This window comes from Protopterus annectens, chromosome 16.part0 (assembly GCF_019279795.1).
Source record: "Protopterus annectens isolate FY-2018-M chromosome 16.part0, PAN1.0, whole genome shotgun sequence".
NCBI classification, from domain to species: domain Eukaryota; kingdom Metazoa; phylum Chordata; order Ceratodontiformes; family Protopteridae; genus Protopterus; species Protopterus annectens.
The window spans coordinates 696,492,935-696,514,281 of record NC_056750.1 but is presented as its reverse complement, the minus strand read 5'-3'; the positions used below and the strand labels follow the sequence as shown (position 1 = coordinate 696,514,281).

Here is a 21,347-nt window from a genome sequence, read left to right as displayed (position 1 = left end):
ATTTCTCTAATACATTGCCTTTGGTGCAGAGACCCGATTTTCTTCTTGTGCTTTTGTGAGCTTTTTTTTCCTACCTACCATAGAGATGTAGAGAATTGATTCCTGTGTATTCTGTGATACAATGACACCCTGTCTAGAAGAAGCTTCAAAGTCATGTGTCCATAGGCTATCAAGGAAAATCTTAAGCATTCCTGCAATCCTGTAAAAGATAAACAGGTCACTAGAAAATGAATCTTTGGATTTGTAATGCTTTTCAGTTCTCAGAAGTTGTGTTCTGAGTATCAGGGGCCAGTCTGGAGCTGAAAAGTAAGGTGCATCCCAGATTAGTGTAGATATTATTAAATAAGCCTTCATTTCATATTATATATACTTTGATTCAGGCAGATGATCTTAAATCTGTTTTAAATGGCAAGTTGAATACCTTTTTATTGTTAAGTTTGCAAAGTACTAATATATCATGTTTTTCTCACTTTCTCTCCACAGGACACTATTGCTATAAGAAAACAAACATTTCATTCAAGAAGAATCAGACCAGTTTCTGCATTTATTAGTAAGTGAACTTTTTGTTTTGCTCAAGGAGTGGTGTGTGTGTGTGTGTGTGTGTGTGTGTGTGTGTGTGGTAAGAGACTGGGTATTCTAAATGCATGCGAGTTGTATGGAAAGTTTCACATCTGCATTATTCTACTTCTGATTTTCTTACACACTTATACATCCTTTGTTCTTAGATTATCAACAAAATAGGCAGCTCCTCTAGTAATGAAATCCAATTACCTTAACCTAGCAAAACCTTTGAAATTCATACAAATGGACTTCTGAACTTGTCTGTCTTGGTCCCTTTTGAAGTATGACCAAAGTGACAAGTGAAGGGTAAGTTTAATGGATATGGGCAGTTTAGAGTAGCCAATCAGCTTTGTGAATTGGAAGGAAACAAGAACACCTAAACAAAAAATCAATGTACACACAGGGTAATTATGTGAACTCCACTTAGCCAATGGAGGTAAGAAATGAACATCAGACGCTTTACTGTGATGTAGACATCTTAACCACTGACACATCCATATTGTCTACATCAAACTTCTTATTCATTTATACATCATTTGCTCTTAGACTATCAACAAAACAGATAGCTCTTCTAGTAATCACATCCAATTGCCATATGAATACCTAGCAAAACATTTTCCCCATTTATTATGCAGAAATTCAGATGCAGATTGTATATCAGTTAATTACCTCAAATGTGCAGTTATTTATTTTTTCAATGAGGAAGCGTCTTTCATTGGGTAAGTTGGCACATCATATAATGGAGGTACACATTGTGGAAGCATAGAGCAAAATAGGCGTGATTTTACACTTCAGTTGTAGTTTGTTAGCTGTATGACTTTGATTACCAGATTGGGCTTTTGTTATTAAATTAATGTATAGCATAGCTTTCAACTGTCACAGGTTTTACATAATTAACATGATTATGTCCTGTCCATTCTAAAATGTTTGATTTTTCTAGGAAGTCACTGAGGATTACAGTCAGTCATTAAAACCAGACACTAGAGTTTCATACTTCATATTCAGAAAATGCATTTTGGAGAAAAAATGTTGTTCTATTAACTTTCTAAGTGAACTAGAACAATATTTAAAAGTGTCTAATTTGGAGCCTTTCCCCCCTTAATTTAAGCTTGTCATTGACTTTGGAGTAAAGATTATGAGAACTATGAATACTTGCCTATGTCACTCACCAGGATCGAGTTTCATGTATACTTTTCCACACAGCTGATGCAGGCTGTTGTGATTCTTCACAAGAGGGCACAATTCCATGACCTTTTTTGTTTTTTTTTCAATTTCATCTAAGAGAAACAGCTGCATCCCTCTCTGGGATCCCAAAAACAGAGGCTGTGAGAGTGGAGAAAGGAAAGATACAGTTAAAGTTATACCTTCACTCGTTTGATTCTGTGTATGTTCAATGTCCACAGTCAGTTGAAAATTATATAAACTAGAACAAAAAACAAAATGAAGGAAACCACAACAAAATGCTAAAAATAACTAAAACCACCAAAAATAAGAAGTTAAAAAGACAAACCTAATGAATGACATGAGTATGTAGTGTTTCTTTCTTTATTACTTAAGAAGATTTCCTGTGTTGTAAGTGATGGTTTAATAAAGATGTTTCTTATTAAAAAACAAAAGGGCAAGAATTGAATAATTTATGTAATACTGCTTAGGTTATATGATGTATATAGCAACATATGTGAAGTATGTTTGTAAATGTGAACTTGTTAATATAGTTTGATTAATTTTATATATTTGCCTATGTCACAAGTGATGATTCAATAAATGTGTTTAAAAAAGAACATCAAAATGAATCACAGATAAATCATTATCCATTAAATATTCATACAGTCATATGACAAAATAGCTGAAACATGTCCAAACATGACTATAAAACATCAGAAGGCTAATTCACTACAAAAAGTCATAACACACAATAATTAAAAATGACAATAAAATCATATTTTTTTCAATCCCAATAGACATTTGATATTAATCATATCCATTGAGATGTCATAGTTTGTTGGCTGATAAACACTTTGCCATTTCAGTTCTCTGACCTCAAATTCATTGTTGACCTCACCTGACAATCTTGTAATACTGACATGATCTAACACAAAAAATAATTTGTTTTGAATTGGAGCAGTGTATTGCATTCTTTCCCAAAACATTACTAAGATCTTTGTTTTTTAATATCTAAACTATGTTCATTAATTCTCTGTGAAAGCTTTCACATAAATGGAAGTTCTCACAGAAATTACAGGTATGTATATCTATATATATTTGTATCTGTCTATATATAAAAATATATGGATTACTTTCAAATCTTTGAAATCCCATAGACTAGAAATTTATATCATCGAGATGAAAACATCAAAATCCAATATAACTAAAACTTAACATTTCCAAAACTTGTAAAACTGAAACAGCTATTGCCCATATCAAAAAGCAGTCTTACGAATGCAGATCACACTGCACTTACAAGAACAGATTCTACAGTTAAACAGAGCACAGAAAACAAAAATATGGCTTTCTGAATGGTTTTGCAGAGAGGAAAGTGCCCCTGCACCCCCCCTGCAAATTAAATATACCAACTCCAGGATCACAGTACAGTGGGAAAAAGGCTAAATTTCCTGATCCTCACTGAATCATGATCTCCATTCCATTTGTTTTCCATGCTTTGTTTAACTGTAGAATCTGTTCTTATGAGTGCAGCATGATCTGCATTCGCAAGAGTGCTTTTTGATATGTGCAATAGCTGTTTCGATTTTACAAGTTTCAGCAATGTTAAGTTTTGGTTATTTGGTTATGTAGCATTCCAGTGTTTTCATCTCGATTATATAAATTTTGAGCTTATGGTATTTCAAAGATCTGAAGGGAATCCATATATGTGTGTGTGTGTGTGTGTGTGTGTATATATATATATATATATATATATATATATATATATATATATATATATATATATATATATATATATATATATATGGTTTCACTTCAGAACATACCTCTCAACCTGGAAACATCAAAAATCTGGACAAGGCCCATGAAAAATAGGTACAAACAAGGCCGGCCTTAGGCATAGGCGAACTAGGCAACTGCCTAGGGCGCCGTACAGGCCGGCCTCATAAGGGGCGCAAAATCGCAAAACAAACCAAAGTTAAAAAGCTAAACTTTTTTTCACTTTTTAAGTTGTGCCCGATGCCCGTTTGTACACAGTAGCATTGCGCCCTCCCCCACAACTGACGACACAAGCACACAGCATAGAACGCCCCCCTTCCTACGTTGTTCTTCCACACACCCCCCCCCCAGCATGATTGAGTCTCCTAGTAGTGGCTGCTGTTGTCCAGCATTATGTAAAAGCATCCAATCAGTGATGCTTTGAACTTCGGTAGGAACTCGTCGTGAATTAGGCTTTGTGGTAACAGTCAGGACCTCAGCAGCATGCACACGGTATGTATTATTCAAACCTTACAGTGACTCGACTTCACAGCTAGTACCAAAGCTGGGGTCTGTAGCAATTACATTTGTTCTGGTTAGAAATTGAGTCTGGTGGGTTTTGGCTTCTTCGGGCTGAAGAGATCGTAACATTTCATAATACCCAACATCAGTAATTGCCTTCCTAAGTCGCCGGGAGCTACACACTGCTGTTAGGGAGAGAAACAGTTAATCATTAGCTGGGATCGCACCCTGCATATAAAGTAAGCCTTCTAATGATAGCAAATGGTGCAAAAACGTGACACAAAATGAATTGTCCACCTTAAACACACACACGCAATTGGGGTGCAGATCCCCCAAACCAAAGTTGTTATATAGCATCACAACACATATTCTGATGAATAAAACAGGTTTAACAACAAACTAACAAGAAAACGTAACAAAGATGTGCCCAATACCCAGAAATTTCATTTTACTACATCATTTTTATTAAGTGTTTGTTACTATGTCTGTTTTTGTGGAGCTTTTCTCCCCGAGCCTCCACTGAAAACGGGCTCCTTGAGCCCAGTGGACCTCCCCGGTCATCAAACTGAAAATAAATAATGTCTTTCTTTAACAAGATAACTCTTAACTGGTAGCACACATAACTCTTAATTGCCCAGATTGTCACAGAATATCCAGATTTCTGCCTATTTTGGGTCTGTTCCTCATATGGTTTGTGTTTTCTGGCAAATCACTGAGGACTAAAGTCACTAAATAATGACACCATTTGAGTTTCAGATTTTATATCCAGCAAATATATACCAACACAGAATCTGTTATTTTAGCAGAAAAATGTAAAATCTGTCCCTATTTCTGACCGTCTGTCCAGATTCCTTGTGCTAAGATGTTGAGAAGTATGGTAACACGACAAAGTTACTTTCGGGCATATTTAACATTTTTGGCTCCTTCATGACCTTTGTATTTCATTAGTATTTTTAATGTTTGAATTATCCTCGTTAATGTTTAGTATGGGCTTCTGAAGTAACCCTCCAAAACTTTACAGCCTGCAAATTTATCCAAGGCGTGTAGTTTAATTAATCCCGTATTGCTTTCAGTACAATGGGTAGTGCTCAGGCTTTATACGACTTGATGTGGTGATTGGCTAACTTTATTTTGTTTACTAGTTTTCTGGTTATTTGCTGCCTAAAAGTGACTTAAAACCTAGAATTATTTTTTTGAACTTGCTGCTGGTTGTAGTTTTTTAGAGACATAAGGATCTTACTTGTTATATTCTTAAATGTAGCTAAAATTGTCATCGTTTTTGTTTTTGTGTCTTTCGGCTTTTCCCGGTTAGGGGTCGCCACAGCAAACTCCGGTCCGCTAATGATTGGTAGTTGATTTTTACATGCCGAGTTAGCAGCCCTGACACACAACCTTCAATGAAGGTACACCCATTCACGCATGTCTCCATTCAGAAGACGCTCTAGCTGAGAATCGAACCGGACAGCGTCTTACTATGAGGCAACAACGCTACCACAGCACCACCACTGTGGATCTGTTATTGCTAAATGTATGACTTGTTTTATCTTAACTTTTAAAATACTGGTTTAATTGATGCAACATCTGCAGTAGTACATATGCAATGTTCGAACTATAAAAAGTTTGAATGTTAAGACAGAAAAAAAAATTGAATCTAAAAGATTTCAAAGCAAAACACCTCAAATCAGAGAGATTCTAATAAAACAAAAGTTTTTTCTGTAGGTTGGCAAAGCTCCCTATTACATACAGTAGGAAAAGACAAATTCTACAGTCCCCACTGTACCTTTATCTCCTGCATCAAAACATTGAGAAAGTTCACTTTCAAACTCTTCAGCAGGTATTTTAATTGCTCAAACTTTTAAGTAACCCATATGCATATAACCTGCCATTGCCTTGTACTTCACTTTGATTTGCTTGCAACTACTTAGGTAATTAAGCACTTAAGTGAAATTGAAGCTGAAGTTGTTTATTATGTCAGCATTCCTCTAAATTATCTAGTTAATATCAGAAATCATGGTTTGATCCCCGAACTGTACAAATTTCTTGCAAATAATTTAGTTATTAAACAGTATCCTTAAACTAGTGCTATTTGCTTCAGTTTGCACTTGTTATTTTGCAAGTGTGCTTGCCATTTGATATTTCCCAGATTAAAACTCTAAATGAGCAGTTGATGCCTATTATCTACCTAATTTCTGGAAGGAATAAACTTGTGCTTCTGTGATTATAGAGTGACAGACAGGTAAGATCAAGGAGAGGCAGAGGTTAAGAAGGATATGCTAACACCCATGCTATACATCTAAGCTCTGTGATTATGCAGAACTGCTCCTTAACTCTAGCAGGCAGTGGATACCTCTGCAGTACAGCTTTGGTACCTAAGTAGTATGAGGTGTTTGAGATGGGCATTTACTCTGCAATCAGATGAACAGCATCAGGCGGACCAAATTTCAAACTTTATTTTCCTGAGTTAGCTGCAGTTCAGATATGTGTTATCACACTACTTTTTTTAAACCTATGGTCTTTCAGAACCCTGTTTTCTACTTCCTGTGATTTCTGCTCACCAGGAAGCTTTGGTCAATGCAGTACGTCTGTGCTTCATTACTAACAATGTCCAGTAGATCATGTGACTATAATTCAGCATTATCATGGCTGGAACCATAGCCATTTCCACATATTTCTGTCCCACTGTTAAAATGCTGTTTCTTTCACATAAATATAAGTAAGTACAAACACACATATCATTCAACATTGCTGTGTTTCACTGCTGTTTGCTTTCTCTAAAATCATGCCTAATTCATTTGTACATGTGATAGAATCATAAAGGCTTTCTTCTACAGATTTCAAGTAAAGTGTTCAAAGCATGAGGGGTGTTATCAACATTAAGCCTAGAAATGGACCTGTGACAGCCTTGGCAGATGACTGCAAAGTGGCAGGCAGTCTGAAGTACGAAGGGCCAACATGTTAGCCTTATGGCAAAGGGTGCAGAGAGAGAGCGAGAGAAAAAAAAAATTTTATAACGTTAATCAAATATCTAATGTGCTTTCACAATAAGGAAGAAATATGCAATAACTGGGGTCCACAAATAAGATGAGCAGTTTCAGGTATGCATTGTACAGACTCAAGGCAGTTATAGAATGATCAATAGAATGTTAAAGCATATTTGATAGGCAACATAAGCATTGCTAGACTAGTGCAGCTTTTTGAAGGAGTATTTGTGGTGGTTTTATCTTCTGATTTTGTCAGAAATGCTATATTTAACTCTTGCTTATTTTTTTGCTGTTTTGTGTTGGGTAATGCACTTGTACTTGTTTTCTAGTGATACATTTTCTGAGTTTGTTTCTTTAGTGTGAATTTTGGTGTATCAGAGTAGTGTCACTTTTTATTATTTAATCCTTACTTAGCTGCTGAATATATATATGTATATATATATATATATATATATATATATATATATATATATATATATATATATATAAATAATATGCTGAAATGAAAACAATGGCTGGGCAAAGCCTAACAGCAGTAGTCATATAATGTGCAACCGAACATATTCTGCTTTGATTTTGCGATGTACTTGATTTTTTAATACAGATCAATAGAATGTTAAAGCATATTTCATTGCAACATAAGCATTGCTAGTGCAGCTTTTTTAAGGAGTATTTGTGGGGATTTTAACGTATGATTTTGGTAAAAATGCTATATTTAACTCTCGCTCATTTTTTTGCTGTTTTGTGTTGGGCAATGCAGTTTTACTTGTTTTCTAATGATAAATTTCTCAGTTGCAGTCTTAACTTCACTACAAGGTGTCTGTTGTGGTATGACTGATTTTTCATACATTTAAACATTGAAAACTGGTGTGGCTTTTGTGGACGTGACCCATCTGTGGGCATGGCTCAAATAGGGGTGTTCCTCGAGTATGGCTTGGGTGGAGCTTAAGGGGCGCCACAGCAGTACTTCACCTAGGACGCCGTTTCAGCTAAGGCCGGCCCTGGGTACAAATCCATACGCTGATTAACATAACATTTACATACATAATTATGTAACCCCACCCTCTCCAATGGAATTGTGGGATACCAACTTCCAAATGCAAACTGAAGAACAGGCAATCAATATATGGCACAAACTGGAAATTAAAGTAAATGTAAAACAAGAAGTTTTTTTAAAAATCACCAATACACTAATACATGGTTGATTAACACACTTTAACATACAACATATTTCGAATGACTTTCCACTTTTGTGTAATGCATATTAAACACAGAGATAAGGTTTCTAAGCTGAAATCCTGGGGAGAAAGTGCACCTTTATGTTCTGGCAATACCAGATACCCATCTGAAATAATCTAAAACCCTCAACATCAGACTAATGGAAACATATTCACAAGTAATTAACAGCCAGGCACTCTAGGTGACCATAACAAGCCTGTACTTGCAACCCAAAGAATTCAGTTGGTGAATTTGTCACCTCAATTGATTACATGTGCCTGTCCAATTGTCAGGACAGAACTTGAAGGAGGTTAGTTCAGGCAGCATGGAAAACCTGGCCTTTTTTTTGAGTTACAAAATGCTACAATCTTTCTAGCTCAGCAGAGTGTTAGGAAAGGTCCATTCCAAACCTTGTGTGCTGGGAACACGTTCTACTGAAGAACATTCAGCACTATCCTAATGACATGGTCCCACAAAATACTCAGCACCCTCTAATGAGAATGTATTAGGGGCTTCAGTCTATACCTACTCTTACTAGATAAAACCATTACAGTAACAATGCAGCAAAGCTGCCATCAACTGATGGTGATAGCTAACTGCAATAAAACATTTCTTGCTTAACTACCTTAGTGGTCATGTTCCTAGAAAGACTACACTTTATACTACACCACAAACCCTGTTAAACGATAACAACTATACAAAAGTGATTAACTCCAAAGGTAACTTACTCTGACTTCAGTAAGTGTGTATATGTTGAAACTGGCATTTCTATGCAAGTTATTTACCCACAATCATCCTGGCTCCCTCAGCAAACTTTTAGTAGATATGATGTGGAAAACAACAATCTGCACCTGTGTATTAATCTTCACCTCAGTAAAGCTCTACCCATTTAACACTAAAGCAAACCAGAAGGATGGGCATTTGTAACACCATCATCCCAAAGCAAATCTTTCCTACCGACACTACAAACAGTGCAGACAGAAGAACAGCCACTGCTTACCTCTGATACACTGCAATGTACAGAAGCTTTACATTTTTATTCTAGCAGCATTTACCAGACAGACAGCCTGGCTGCACAAGCAATATCATGAAAAGAAAAACTTGATAATTTAAGAAAGGAAATAATTTTTTTTTTGGCTTATCTGTTGTCAAATTTTATTTAAAACCTGCATGCAGAGGACCACAAAACATTAATAGATAAACAAAACTATGTAAGAAGCTAAATCATTACTCTGGGATACCAAAACAATGCAGAAAATAAATGAAATTGTGCAGTTCACATTCCTCTCCACACTGCCAAGGTAAAAAAAACAGAAGTTAACTGGAAAAGTGAAGAAATTTCTAGTAACAAAGTCAGTTTATGCTTAGCTCAAAATAAAAAAAAACACTGCTTAAAAAATCAAACTGCTCTTACCCATGCCCATCTCACGCAAAATTAACATATCTCATTTAATTTCTAAAAGGGGCGGACCATAGATAGCAGATCAGAAATATAAAGGTATGCTCATATCGTGGTTAGGTAAACAATACCTGAATACCAGCTCTCTTTTCAACACAAAATAAAACCTACGGGGAAATGGATTAAGGAAAAACAGGGCAGCGTTCTCCTGAAATGATAAGCTTCTATGAAAATAATTATCGGGCCACCCGTACACTTAAGGGACTGCTTTACTCAGTGAAGGTAAACGGGTCATCCCAGCTCAAGAAGATGCATCCATAGTAACCTAAGCACACCGCAAATGAAATAGGGTGTCAGCCTACAATGGAAAAATAAATAAATAAAATAATCTCTGCGGTATGTGCATGTGCACTAAAAGGGGGGGGGGGGTAAGAACAGAGATCAAATACCACACACAACAGAAAATAGTACACACAAACAATGGAAATATTAGTTGATTATTTCGGATAATGCAATGAAACTTTTCAAAAAGTATTCACACTATATACATACATATATATACACACACACACACACACACACAGAGGTCATATTAAAGGTGGAAAAAGTTTTGAAATGATTTATTGTGCTCTCATTTTTTTATATCACAAAAACTTGGCATTTTAACAGGGGTGTGCAAACTTTTTATATCCAGTGTGTGTGTGTGTGTGTGTGTGTGTGTGTGTGTGTGTGTCTATATATATATATATATATATATATATATATATATATATATATATATATATATATATAGATATATATAGATATATACACACACATATATATATATATATATATATATATATATATATATATATATATATATATATATATATATATATACATATATATATATATATATATATATATATATACATATATATATATATATATATATATATATATATATATATATATATATATATACATCTATATATATATATATATATATATATATATATATATATATATACATATACATAATATATATACGTATATATATATATATATATATACATATATATATATATACATATATATATATATATATATATATATATATACATATATATATATATATGTACATATATATATATATACATATATATATATATATATATATATATATATATATATATATATATATATATATATATATATGTATATATATATATATATATATATATATATATATATATATATATACATATATATATATATATGATTTCACATCAGAATCCTGAAATATCGCAATCCTGAACTTCATAATCTGGAATCCAAAATCCTGAATCACAAAATACTGAAAATATACAGGACACAAGGAATGACAATATTCCAGTACAAGGACACAGAGAAACACATACAAGACAAAGGATAGCACTTTTTACCAAGTATGGGCACACCCTGCTAATTAAATATATAAACTCCAAGATTGCACTCCACAGAATAAAAATGGCAAACATACCATCACATGTGTTCATGTCTGCATGTTGTAACCTTAGTAACATTCCCATTTAACTTGCTATACTACAACATAACTCATGATAGTGTAGTGAAGTTCAATCTTGGATTTGATATATTTAAGTAGCAGGGGGTGTGGGGGTGCAGGGGGGCTTGCCCCCGCTTATATTTGGTGGAATGTAATCTGGTTTGTCTTCTCTATAGTCAGTATCCTGTGTGTTTTCAGTCGTTTGGGATTCAGGATTTTGAGTTTTCAGGATTTTAAATTTTCAGGATTTTGGGCTTCCATATTATGAAGTTTTTTGAAATTCAGGATTGTGATATTTCAGGATTCGGAAGTGAAACCATATATATATATATATATATATATATATAAATATATATATATATATATATATATATATATATATATATATATATATATATATTTAAAGAATTACAGGTAGCAATATACATTACTCCTATTTTGATACACGTATATCTGTCCTTGCTAACGATCTCCTTATTACAAAGTTTTAAAATATACTTCCACATTGCAGCTGCAGATTTTTCTAAAACTGAAACTGTCTTTTTACTTGGGTGGTATTTTAAATCTCACAGGATAACAAGCAGAATTTTATTTGAAAGATTCTTGGATATGTCTTGATCTGTTAAGGGTACAGAGACAGTTATGGTGACAGTTAATGCAGACTTCTTGTACACTTCTATAATGTATGACACAGGAATCAAAAATAATAGCTATTTAAGTCAATGTACTAATTTTAGTAACATAATGACTAATAATGTATGTTTATTAGGGATCCGGACACATGCTCAACTAGCATATGTCCGAATCACAAAACATCCTACACACATACACGACATCGACAAGCGCTTCCGTGTATGTTTGCCTGTTTTGTAGATCGGACTACAGTGCAGGTAAAGGAAAATTCCCTTTTCCCCCACTGTAGTGCGATTTCGGAGTGAGAATAATAAAGTGGGGGGCTGCAAGGGGTGAATCCCCCCTGCAGAAGCATAGATTTTTTTTTTTGAACTACACATACACGGAAGCGCTTTTCGATGTTAAGCGCTTTCGTGTATGTGTCTTTGATGTTTTGTGATTCAGACATATGCTAGACGAGCATGTGTCCTAGCCCCTTTTTGTTAATGGATTTACTGCTGAAAAATATTTTTATTACTTTTGAGAATCAAGTATACATATACTCGAAAGGTGTGGCAATGGGTTCCAAGATGTCACTTATTTTTGCTAATTTTTACTTACTTGGTGAGAACAAGAAAAGTTAATTGTTAGTGAGTGATATAAATGTGTTACTTTATGCAAGTGATACATAAATTATTTGATATTTATCTGGAACAGTGCTATAGAAAATTTTAACATTTTTTTTTTCAAATAAGTTAAATCATTCTACAGAGTTTCTTCAGTTTGCTCTGAAATAGGTAACAAAGCTCACTTTTAAGATTTGGAGATTTCTATGGATGTCACTAATTGTTGTTTTACATGTAATATTTATGGGAATAAAACAGTTGTAAATAATTCCTTACATAATTCCAGTCAGTTTCCTAAATTTATGAAATATAATTTCATTATTGGATAATTTATATGATTGAGTTGACTGGCTAATGATAATATTTTCTGAAGAGAATATTATAACAGTCAGTCCTTTGTTTGTAGATAGGTGCTATTCTGAAACAAGAATGATAATATCATTAGTAAGTATGAGAATAACAGGACAGTGAAATTGCAACCTATCTTAATTAGTGGCTTTAAGAAAATAAGCCAAGGAGCTAAGAAGGATACTTATGTAAGGGCTTTTCCAGTACCTACTTCTTTGGATTCTCTTGTCACAGGTAATTGGAAAATAATTTCAAGAAATAATGATCTGGTGTCTGTTATTGGGATGTAACCTAATTTTGTATATATTAGCTCATGATCCATTAAAAATGTACAAAGAAGAAGAATTCTACAATTCTACTGACAGTTAATTGCACCTGAAGTACCTCCAGGGAATCTAAATGTTTAACCAATCTGGAGGTGTAAAGATGAATACACTTCTAGCGTGGTTAAACAGTACGACTCCCTGGAGATACTTCAGGTGCAATTAACTGTCAGGAGAACACCTCTTCAAGTCATTGCCAGCTACAGGACCCCCTCCATGAATCAGGACACCCACTCTGCCTATTTGGATCTACTTAAGTCTATCAAGATACAGCCGAACATAATGATTTTGGGCGAATTTAACTACTCATCCATTGACTGGGTAAATTACTTGAGCTCAAACTCCCTTGCACAAAGATTCCGCAACTTTGTTAAATCCAATGCCCTGGACCAGCTGGTTGACACCCCCACAACGGGTGCCAACATTCTGGATCTGGTGCTTACCAATATAGGAAACCACTGTAACACCCCCACTGTGAGGTCGTCCCTGGTGACATCTGACCACAAATCGGTTTAATTTGAAGTAGCTATCACAACTACCCCCCCTCTCCCAGCAGGAACTAAACTAAAGGCTTCTCCAAAGTGGATTATAACCTCTTAGGGGATGGTATAAATAGCTTTACTACATCTCCAACCTCAGATGGAACTGGCACTTATGCCAAGTTCTACACCGGTGATTTATACAAGCACCTGTATAACTGCATTGACATGGCCATACCTGTTAGGACTAAAACAAGCTCCTCAAGGAAGAGCAAACCTGCCTGGTGACCAACTGCCATTAACAGACTTTACAATATGCTGATGACTGCAAACTAGGAGTGGTCTTAGAATCACCAAATTATGTCAACATCCTATAAGAAGGTCTTACAAACACAAGAGTGGTGCCAAAGTCATGGCCTTAAACTCAGTGCAAACAATGTATTATCATCCCTTTTTGTAAGAGCAATGTTCCTGCTAACTACCACAGTTAGTAACACCCTAAGTATGCACTCAGTGGTGAGAAACCTGGGTGCACAGGTTGACGGCAACCTTACCTTTGATCAGCATGTCTCCACAGTGGTAAGAAGAGCATTCTATATTGCTCATCTCATAAGTAAGGGCATTGCCTCCAGAAAAAAAGAAGTTATAACCTCCCTGTACTCTTCCCTCATCAGGACAATAATTGAGTACAATGCCCCTTTTGATATGTACCTTTCCAAGCACCTGCAACAATTGGAGAGACCACAGAGGTTCCTGATAAGTAAACTTCAACATCTTCAGCATCTGCCCTATGTGGATTGTCTGAAATCACTATCACTTTATTTTTGTTTCACACTGACTACTCAGAGGTGATCTCTGCCTTACATATAAGGCAATCTCTGACCCTGCTTTACTGGAAGTGCTGTATATCCACAAGTCAAATGGTACATGGGATACTCGCTCTAAAGACCTTAACCAGGTATGTGACATTAATAGAACCTGCTGGAGGGACAGATTTGTCTCCCAAAGGTTACCATACCTTTGGAACAGATCACCTCACTGGCCCTTTTCAAATGCAATCTGGATGATTGGATGGGTAACCGTAAATTAACCCTGGGGGTTCCACCTATATCCCTCATGGACAGGGACAATAGGTGCTGATTGTGGAAATAAGAGTAGAACTTAGCTAGCCTTCTAAGATCCCTAGGGCCATTAGCCTAGTAACGTCCTATGATCCTATGAATTCTTGACATCATTAAGGGGTCTTATGGAATACATCCTTGCTATAATTATAAATTTTATACTTACATTAATGAGGGCGGATGTATATTTTAAAACATTGTAATATGGAGATTATTAGCAAGGGTAGATATATGTGTAACAAAATAGGAGTAGTATATATTGCTACCCGGAATTCATGTGAGAGATTCTGTGTGGGTAAAATCACTAGAAATCTCTCAGAGAATTAATGCATATAAGTTGAATATTAAAAATAAAGACCTTAGTAATGCTTTGGCAATGCATGTAATGCACTGTTTCAATATAATTTTTTTTGTGGTAGATCATGTCAGTTTTACAAAATTGTCAGGTGATGTTAACAATGAATTTGAGATCAGAGAATTAAAATGGTAAGTTGTTTTAGCAATTTTACAGACCCACAAAATACCAGGCCTCAACAATATGATTAACATCAAATGCATATTGAGATCAAACACATAACACATTTCATTGCAATTTTTTAATTATTGTGTTTTTGTGATCTTTTGATAGTGAATTTGTCTTCTGCTATTTTAATGTCATGTTTGGAGATGTTTCAGCTATGTAGTCACATGACTGTTTGTAAGGATATTTATTGGATGATGGTTTACCTGTGATTCATTCTGATGAAGTTCTTAAGGAATAAAAAATGAAAGCTCTAAATATACAAGTTATTCAGATGGTCTGTCTTTTCCATTTTTGCTTTTTGGTGAATTTTGTAAACTATAATGAAGCCTACCTCCCAGTAATAGTGGAGGCTGATGACTTCAAAGTGAGGCCAGGTACAGTAAGCAAATGAATGGGTGTTGCAAATGGCAGTGGGATAGAATTATATTATGGCAGTTCAAACACAATATACTAGTGCTCATACAACAACTGATCTCAGCCACTATCATCCATATCCTACTACTACCCATTCATTCTAATGACTGAGTATATACAACTCAGATGTCCAGCTATGATGAATAGGCAGACTGTAAGTGAAGTACAGCACTGGACATAGGACAACAGAATGCACCCCTGCTATACACTGGTCGACCACTCATCCCAGTACTCCTCTGGTTCCCCCATACTGTTATAACTACATATCCACAAAGATGACCTCTGTCTTAATTATTTATAATTTGCCTTACACTTCAGCTTTTTCCTTCAGCCTTTCACCACATCTAAAATAACTAAGACTGTACTGTAATAATTGTAGAGGAAGCATCTGAATTAAGCCAGAGGACATTAGTAACTGCTTGTCTCATAAACGCCATGATGTTCTGGATGTTCTGTGGTGCACTTTAGTGGTTCTTCCTAACCTACTGATCTAATAATGACCAAAACTAATATCACAACTAAGGAAGGAAATTTAGTCTTACTTAATTCTTTAAAAGCTTAATGATCACAGCTGATTAAATATTAGTTGTGCCCAATAAATGCAGAAGACAAATCTTTTAAGGATTTGCAAATCACATTATTTAGTATTTCTTTAACATTTGTTTACCAGGAAATTCCGGCTGTGACAGAACCCATTTTCAGTGGAGGCACAGGGAGAAAGGTTGCAAACACATGTCTTTGGAGTGTAGGAGGAAACTCACAAGGATGCAGGGAGGACATGCAGACTCCGTATAGAAGGCACCTCAGCCAAGAATCAAACCAAAGAACCTCTTGCTGTGAGGTGACAATGCTAACTGCTGCACCACTGTGCTGCCAATTATACTTCAGAATACCACTCATCCCTCAGAAAAAGGTAGTAACCATCTGTATCCCCCTGGGGTTAGACTTGGATGAAAATGAAAGAACATATGGGCACAGGCCACAGATGTTTGACTGTGTTTTAAGAAATTTCAAAGAGTCGCAGCTGACTTCACACAAATGCACACTAGATCTACAAAGTCAGATTAATGACTGCATAACTTGATCATGACAGCATGCTTAGATACCTTTATCGACAGGCAGCTCTAGTAGCTAACCACTTTACTGACTCTGCAAATTGCGGAAGTCTGATTGTGATAAAAGTAATTGCCATAGAAATGTATTTGATTTTTTTCACAGAAATAGTCAAAGTAAAGTATTCCAACTTTCACAAAATGCACATTAGTTTTGCTATACCAAATATTGAAAATTTAATATGAAAAAATAACAATAGGGTCAATAACAAAATCAGCAGTCCTTGACCCTGGCAGTAAGGCCACTTTTTGACTGTAAACAACTGAGTTGTGTTATTTTGATAAAAGCATCTTCTAACAAACATACACATTAGTTCTGCAGTGCTAGATTAATGACCTTTTCATATAGACAAATGACAGAAGGCTGTTAACTTTCATCCACAATTGCCCAGCAATTCTAACTAGTTTGTTTACTGTATAAACCATTGATGTCTGAATTATACATTGGTAGTCACTTATATATTATGAATTGAAAACATTTAATAAATATGTTAAAAGTGATGGTACCAGTCTTTGGTGAAGTGTTCCTTAGTAAGCTAAATTAAGTAATTTATTTTTCATTTGTTTCCTACACTTCTTGTATTGATAAATGTTGTCATAACAGATCACCAAACAGGGTAGATCAGATTTCTCTGGCCTCAGCAAGAGTCACATTCATCCGGTGGGTTTACCAGACATTACGTGGCAAGCTGAGAGATATGATCCATGCAACATGAACTATGTCTGCCCCAGGGTTTCATTCCAGTGGGCTGTGCCTAGTACATCATTCATAGGATACACAGAAGACAAACACAGAATGCATTCCCAAGACTATCTCAAATGATACTTCTTAACATGAAGGTACTGTGTTTGCACTCTGTGATCTACCAAAATGCTAAATTCCTCACTTTTCATCAACAGTGTGAGCCCAGTTGCTCTGTAAAGGACCCTTTTTTTCTGCCAGTTATGCATGTGATCTCATCCTTTCATTTATCAACATATAACCATATGTGAGAATAGGACATAAAATGGCTGGTAGACTGTGACCTTTGTCTTGTGACTCAGTCTTCACTTTATTGCCGTAGAACACCTCTGTACTTTGGATTTAGAATTTAAGAACAACCCAGAAAATGGTTAGAGAAAAGGCCCCAAATTAGATATACATTTAAATGTTTATACTACTTAGAATTTCTCAAAATAATTTCTAACAGGAGGGCTGGAATAAAAATTTGAAATCCTAACAACTGAAGAAGATGCACCACAGCCCAATGCAATACCTGTAGTAGTGTACTCATCCGCAAGTTATTTTCCCAATTCCCTCTAGAATCACTGAACATGATCTCTGGATACTTCAGCAATTTCAGCTGATACATCTGGCCCCCCTCATCTTCAGAGAGCAATACATTATTTTCTTCCACAGAAATATAGACCATGATTTCCAAGATGAGTGTGCTATCATCTAATCCACTTCACATTCGTCAGTGAATATCTCCAGTGTATCTTGAAGTCACACTCAGTTGACACAAAGTGCAACATTGTCTAAAACAGCAAACAAAGAACCCAAACATTACGAGACTGGAATTTCTCTAAACTTTGGCTGTCAGAATCTGCATCTTTTATCAAAGGTGTATAACAAGGATCCATTCTTGCCTCCTCTCATTCTCCATACTCATTAGCACACTTCCTTGTGACTTTCCTTACCTCACAGTCATAATCTGTACAGATGACATGGCAATTTACCAATCAATCCATATCCAATCCCAGTGTCAGTCAGACCTAAATGATTCATTACAAACTCACCCCTCTTTGATCATCACTGTATAACCCTAGAGAAAATCAAATGTCTACCCATAAAACAAAGATCTAACCTACTTTTAGGATCCCAGCTCTACAAACTACTCCAACTCCATACATTTACTTCCCTTCCAGCTAAACTTCATGAAATTTCCTTTTCATATAACCTTACTAACACTTACACTCATATGCCACACTGACTCTCATTACTCCTTGAACCAAACTCCACAGAGCTGCTTACACATGGTCCTCTCAGGTACCTACTCTTAAGCAAGCCATCTAAATGGACGTAAAGGAAATCAACACTTACTCCAAATTCAGAATGCAACTGAAAAAGCAGCTCTTCTTCCACGTGAAATAATCCTGCTTTAATACAACACATATCACCTAACTTGCAATCGTAATCTCTTTTTTACTTCTGTTTTCCACAAATAAATGTTAAAGGTTGACCTAATTTAGAAACTAATGTAAGCAATATACACTGTAATCTGTTTCACACAAATGGGCTTCTGTGGAAAAAAATTATATTTTTTTTCTGATTAAATATAAACCCTCACGCCAATTGCTAGTATCTGGGTTTTCCCTAAAGATATTACTTAACTTTTGCTATGTCGTAATCCAGGCTAAAGGTTGCCCTGTCAGTATGGATATAGTTAAAGTCAGCTGGTACTATGTCTTATTTTTTTAATATTTTATTGAGTCTTTATGTATACGAGCGAACTTTGTCTTTTTGAAGCAAATTCTCTGGGTATTCCCATGGAGTCTAGGACCCTCTGATGTTAAACAACAGTGTCTTGTCTATAAGACAGAGAAAGAATCACATGACAAGATGAAGAGAAAGGACTGAAGTCAATAAGCATTTTATCTGATATTAACATTCTTTCTGGTCACCTTGAAGTTTATTCCCATCTGCTCATCCATTTACATATATACATGTATACCCATTCTGCAACAATGCACCCTGTGGGTATGATACTGTCAAGAGGCCTGGAAGAAATGTGTAGTGGTTAGTTAATAGACTTAAGCATGCCCTCGTTTCTGACACATGTTCAGGCTAGGCTGTTTTCAGTTAGTTTTATTTAGTTTATTTATATTATTTTAGCTCTCTCTGCCTGTTACTCTTATGATATCAAGATAGCATTCTTTAATAGGTGTTCATAGAATTAGATGATCCATTGAATTTTGCTAGTGAGCAGAGAGACAACTCAAATAAATATATAAATAAATGAAAAAATGCCTTTAAAGTATGCATTTATTCATGATAGCAGTCAAGAAATGATTCTTTATTTCCATGTACAGGACACCTTATGATTCATCAGTCATTATAAAATATCCTTCATACAAAGTCTCTCTACTTCATTGTAATCAGATACAACACAATGGGTAACACTGTCTTAAAGATAACTCTCATATCTCCTACAGTAGTAAGTTTATCTGAAAATTTTATACAGAAAATGTGGGCATAATATATTCACTCCATTTTACTTTGGAGAGTATTCCAATATTTTTATAGTTTCATAAGTAAGTACTAGGCTATCTACCCGAGGGCATCTGTAAGCCTAGGCAGAATGTGTTGGCTTTCACCACCCGCTTAGATTAGTTCCCTGTGCCTCTGTCCATCAGAGCCATTAGTTCCCTGTGCCTCTGTCCAGCAGAGTCACTGCAGTGATTCCCAGGGTATATTTTCTGTTTCCCATCCACTCGTCAAGGTTTCTCTTGAAGAGTGTTAGTGAGGGGCTCTGCCTAATGTAGATTGGAATCCTGTTCCAAAGCATGGGGAGTCTCTGGGACAGGAATCTATCCCTCCAGCAAGTCCTATTTATCGTTGTGGTGAGGTTTAGATCCCTAGAGCGTGTGGTTCTTGGAGATTTTTTTTTTTAGGTGGAGCATGTCCATCAATTCTGGGTTCGACATGGCCTTGTATGTCAGGCAGAGATCACCTCTGAGTAAGCGGTATGCAACCGAGTACAGCTGGAGTTTCTTCAGTCAGGCTGCATTGGGCATCTGTTTGAGGCCAGTAATCCTCTCAGTGAGGTACTTCTATGGTCTTTCCAGCAGTTGCAGGTGTCTTGTAAGGTACATCCCAAATGGGGCGTTGTACTTTATGATGGGTCTGATGAGTGATGAGTAGAGGGGCACAATAACCTCTTTTGTTCTAGATGCGAACCCTTTTGTGACTAGGTGGGCCACATAGAATTATTTTTCTAACCACCTTGGCAATATGATTATCAGAGGAGAGATTACTATCTACTTGGGTCCCCAGATCCCTTATTACATTTTCTGTATTTAGGGGACTACCATCTTTGTGGTAGTTCATGGGTACTTTTTTTCCAAAGGAGATGACTATGCACTTTTTGGCATTTAGCTTGAGGCCATGATTTTGACACCAGGTATCTGTCTCAGTGAGACCCTTCTAGAGAATGTCTGTATCAGCTGGAGAGTCAATTATGACCCCAAGTTTGCAGTCGTCTGTGAATTTGGTCAGCCATAGTCCTCCTGTGCTTGCCTGTACCTCTGTGAAGTATATACCGAACAGGAGGGGGGTCCCAGGACTGAGCCCTGGGGGATGCCACTTGTAACCGGTTTAGAGTCGGACCTAGAGCCTGCAACTCTCACCGTGTGGGTTATTTCTGTGAGCCAATTGGCAACCCATCTTGTGACGTAGGGGTTTATGTTCAGGCTGGTGAGCTTGTCTGTAATACCAGAATGGGGAATAGTGTCGAAAGCCTTTACAAGGTGTAGGTAGGCTGTGTGGACCTCCTTACCCTCGTCTAAAGCCTTGGTAACTGTCTCAAAGAAGTCCACCAGGTTTAGTAGGCATGATCTGCCCTTAACAAAGCCAAAATGGGTAGCGTCCAATGTTTGGAGGTTCCCAATGTCTTTGTTAA

At 36.0% G+C, this 21,347-nt stretch overlaps 1 protein-coding gene across 1 annotated transcript in view; it reads left to right on the top strand.

The window, feature by feature from the left end:
- The window catches only part of CARMIL3 (capping protein regulator and myosin 1 linker 3), a 3,552,770-nt gene that overhangs the window by 3,285,637 nt on the left and 245,786 nt on the right, over positions 1 to 21,347 (top strand). The window contains exon 30 of the mRNA XM_044058175.1: positions 484 to 550. Coding sequence (XP_043914110.1) covers positions 484 to 550 — 67 coding nt within the window. The remainder of the gene's footprint in view (positions 1 to 483; positions 551 to 21,347) is intronic.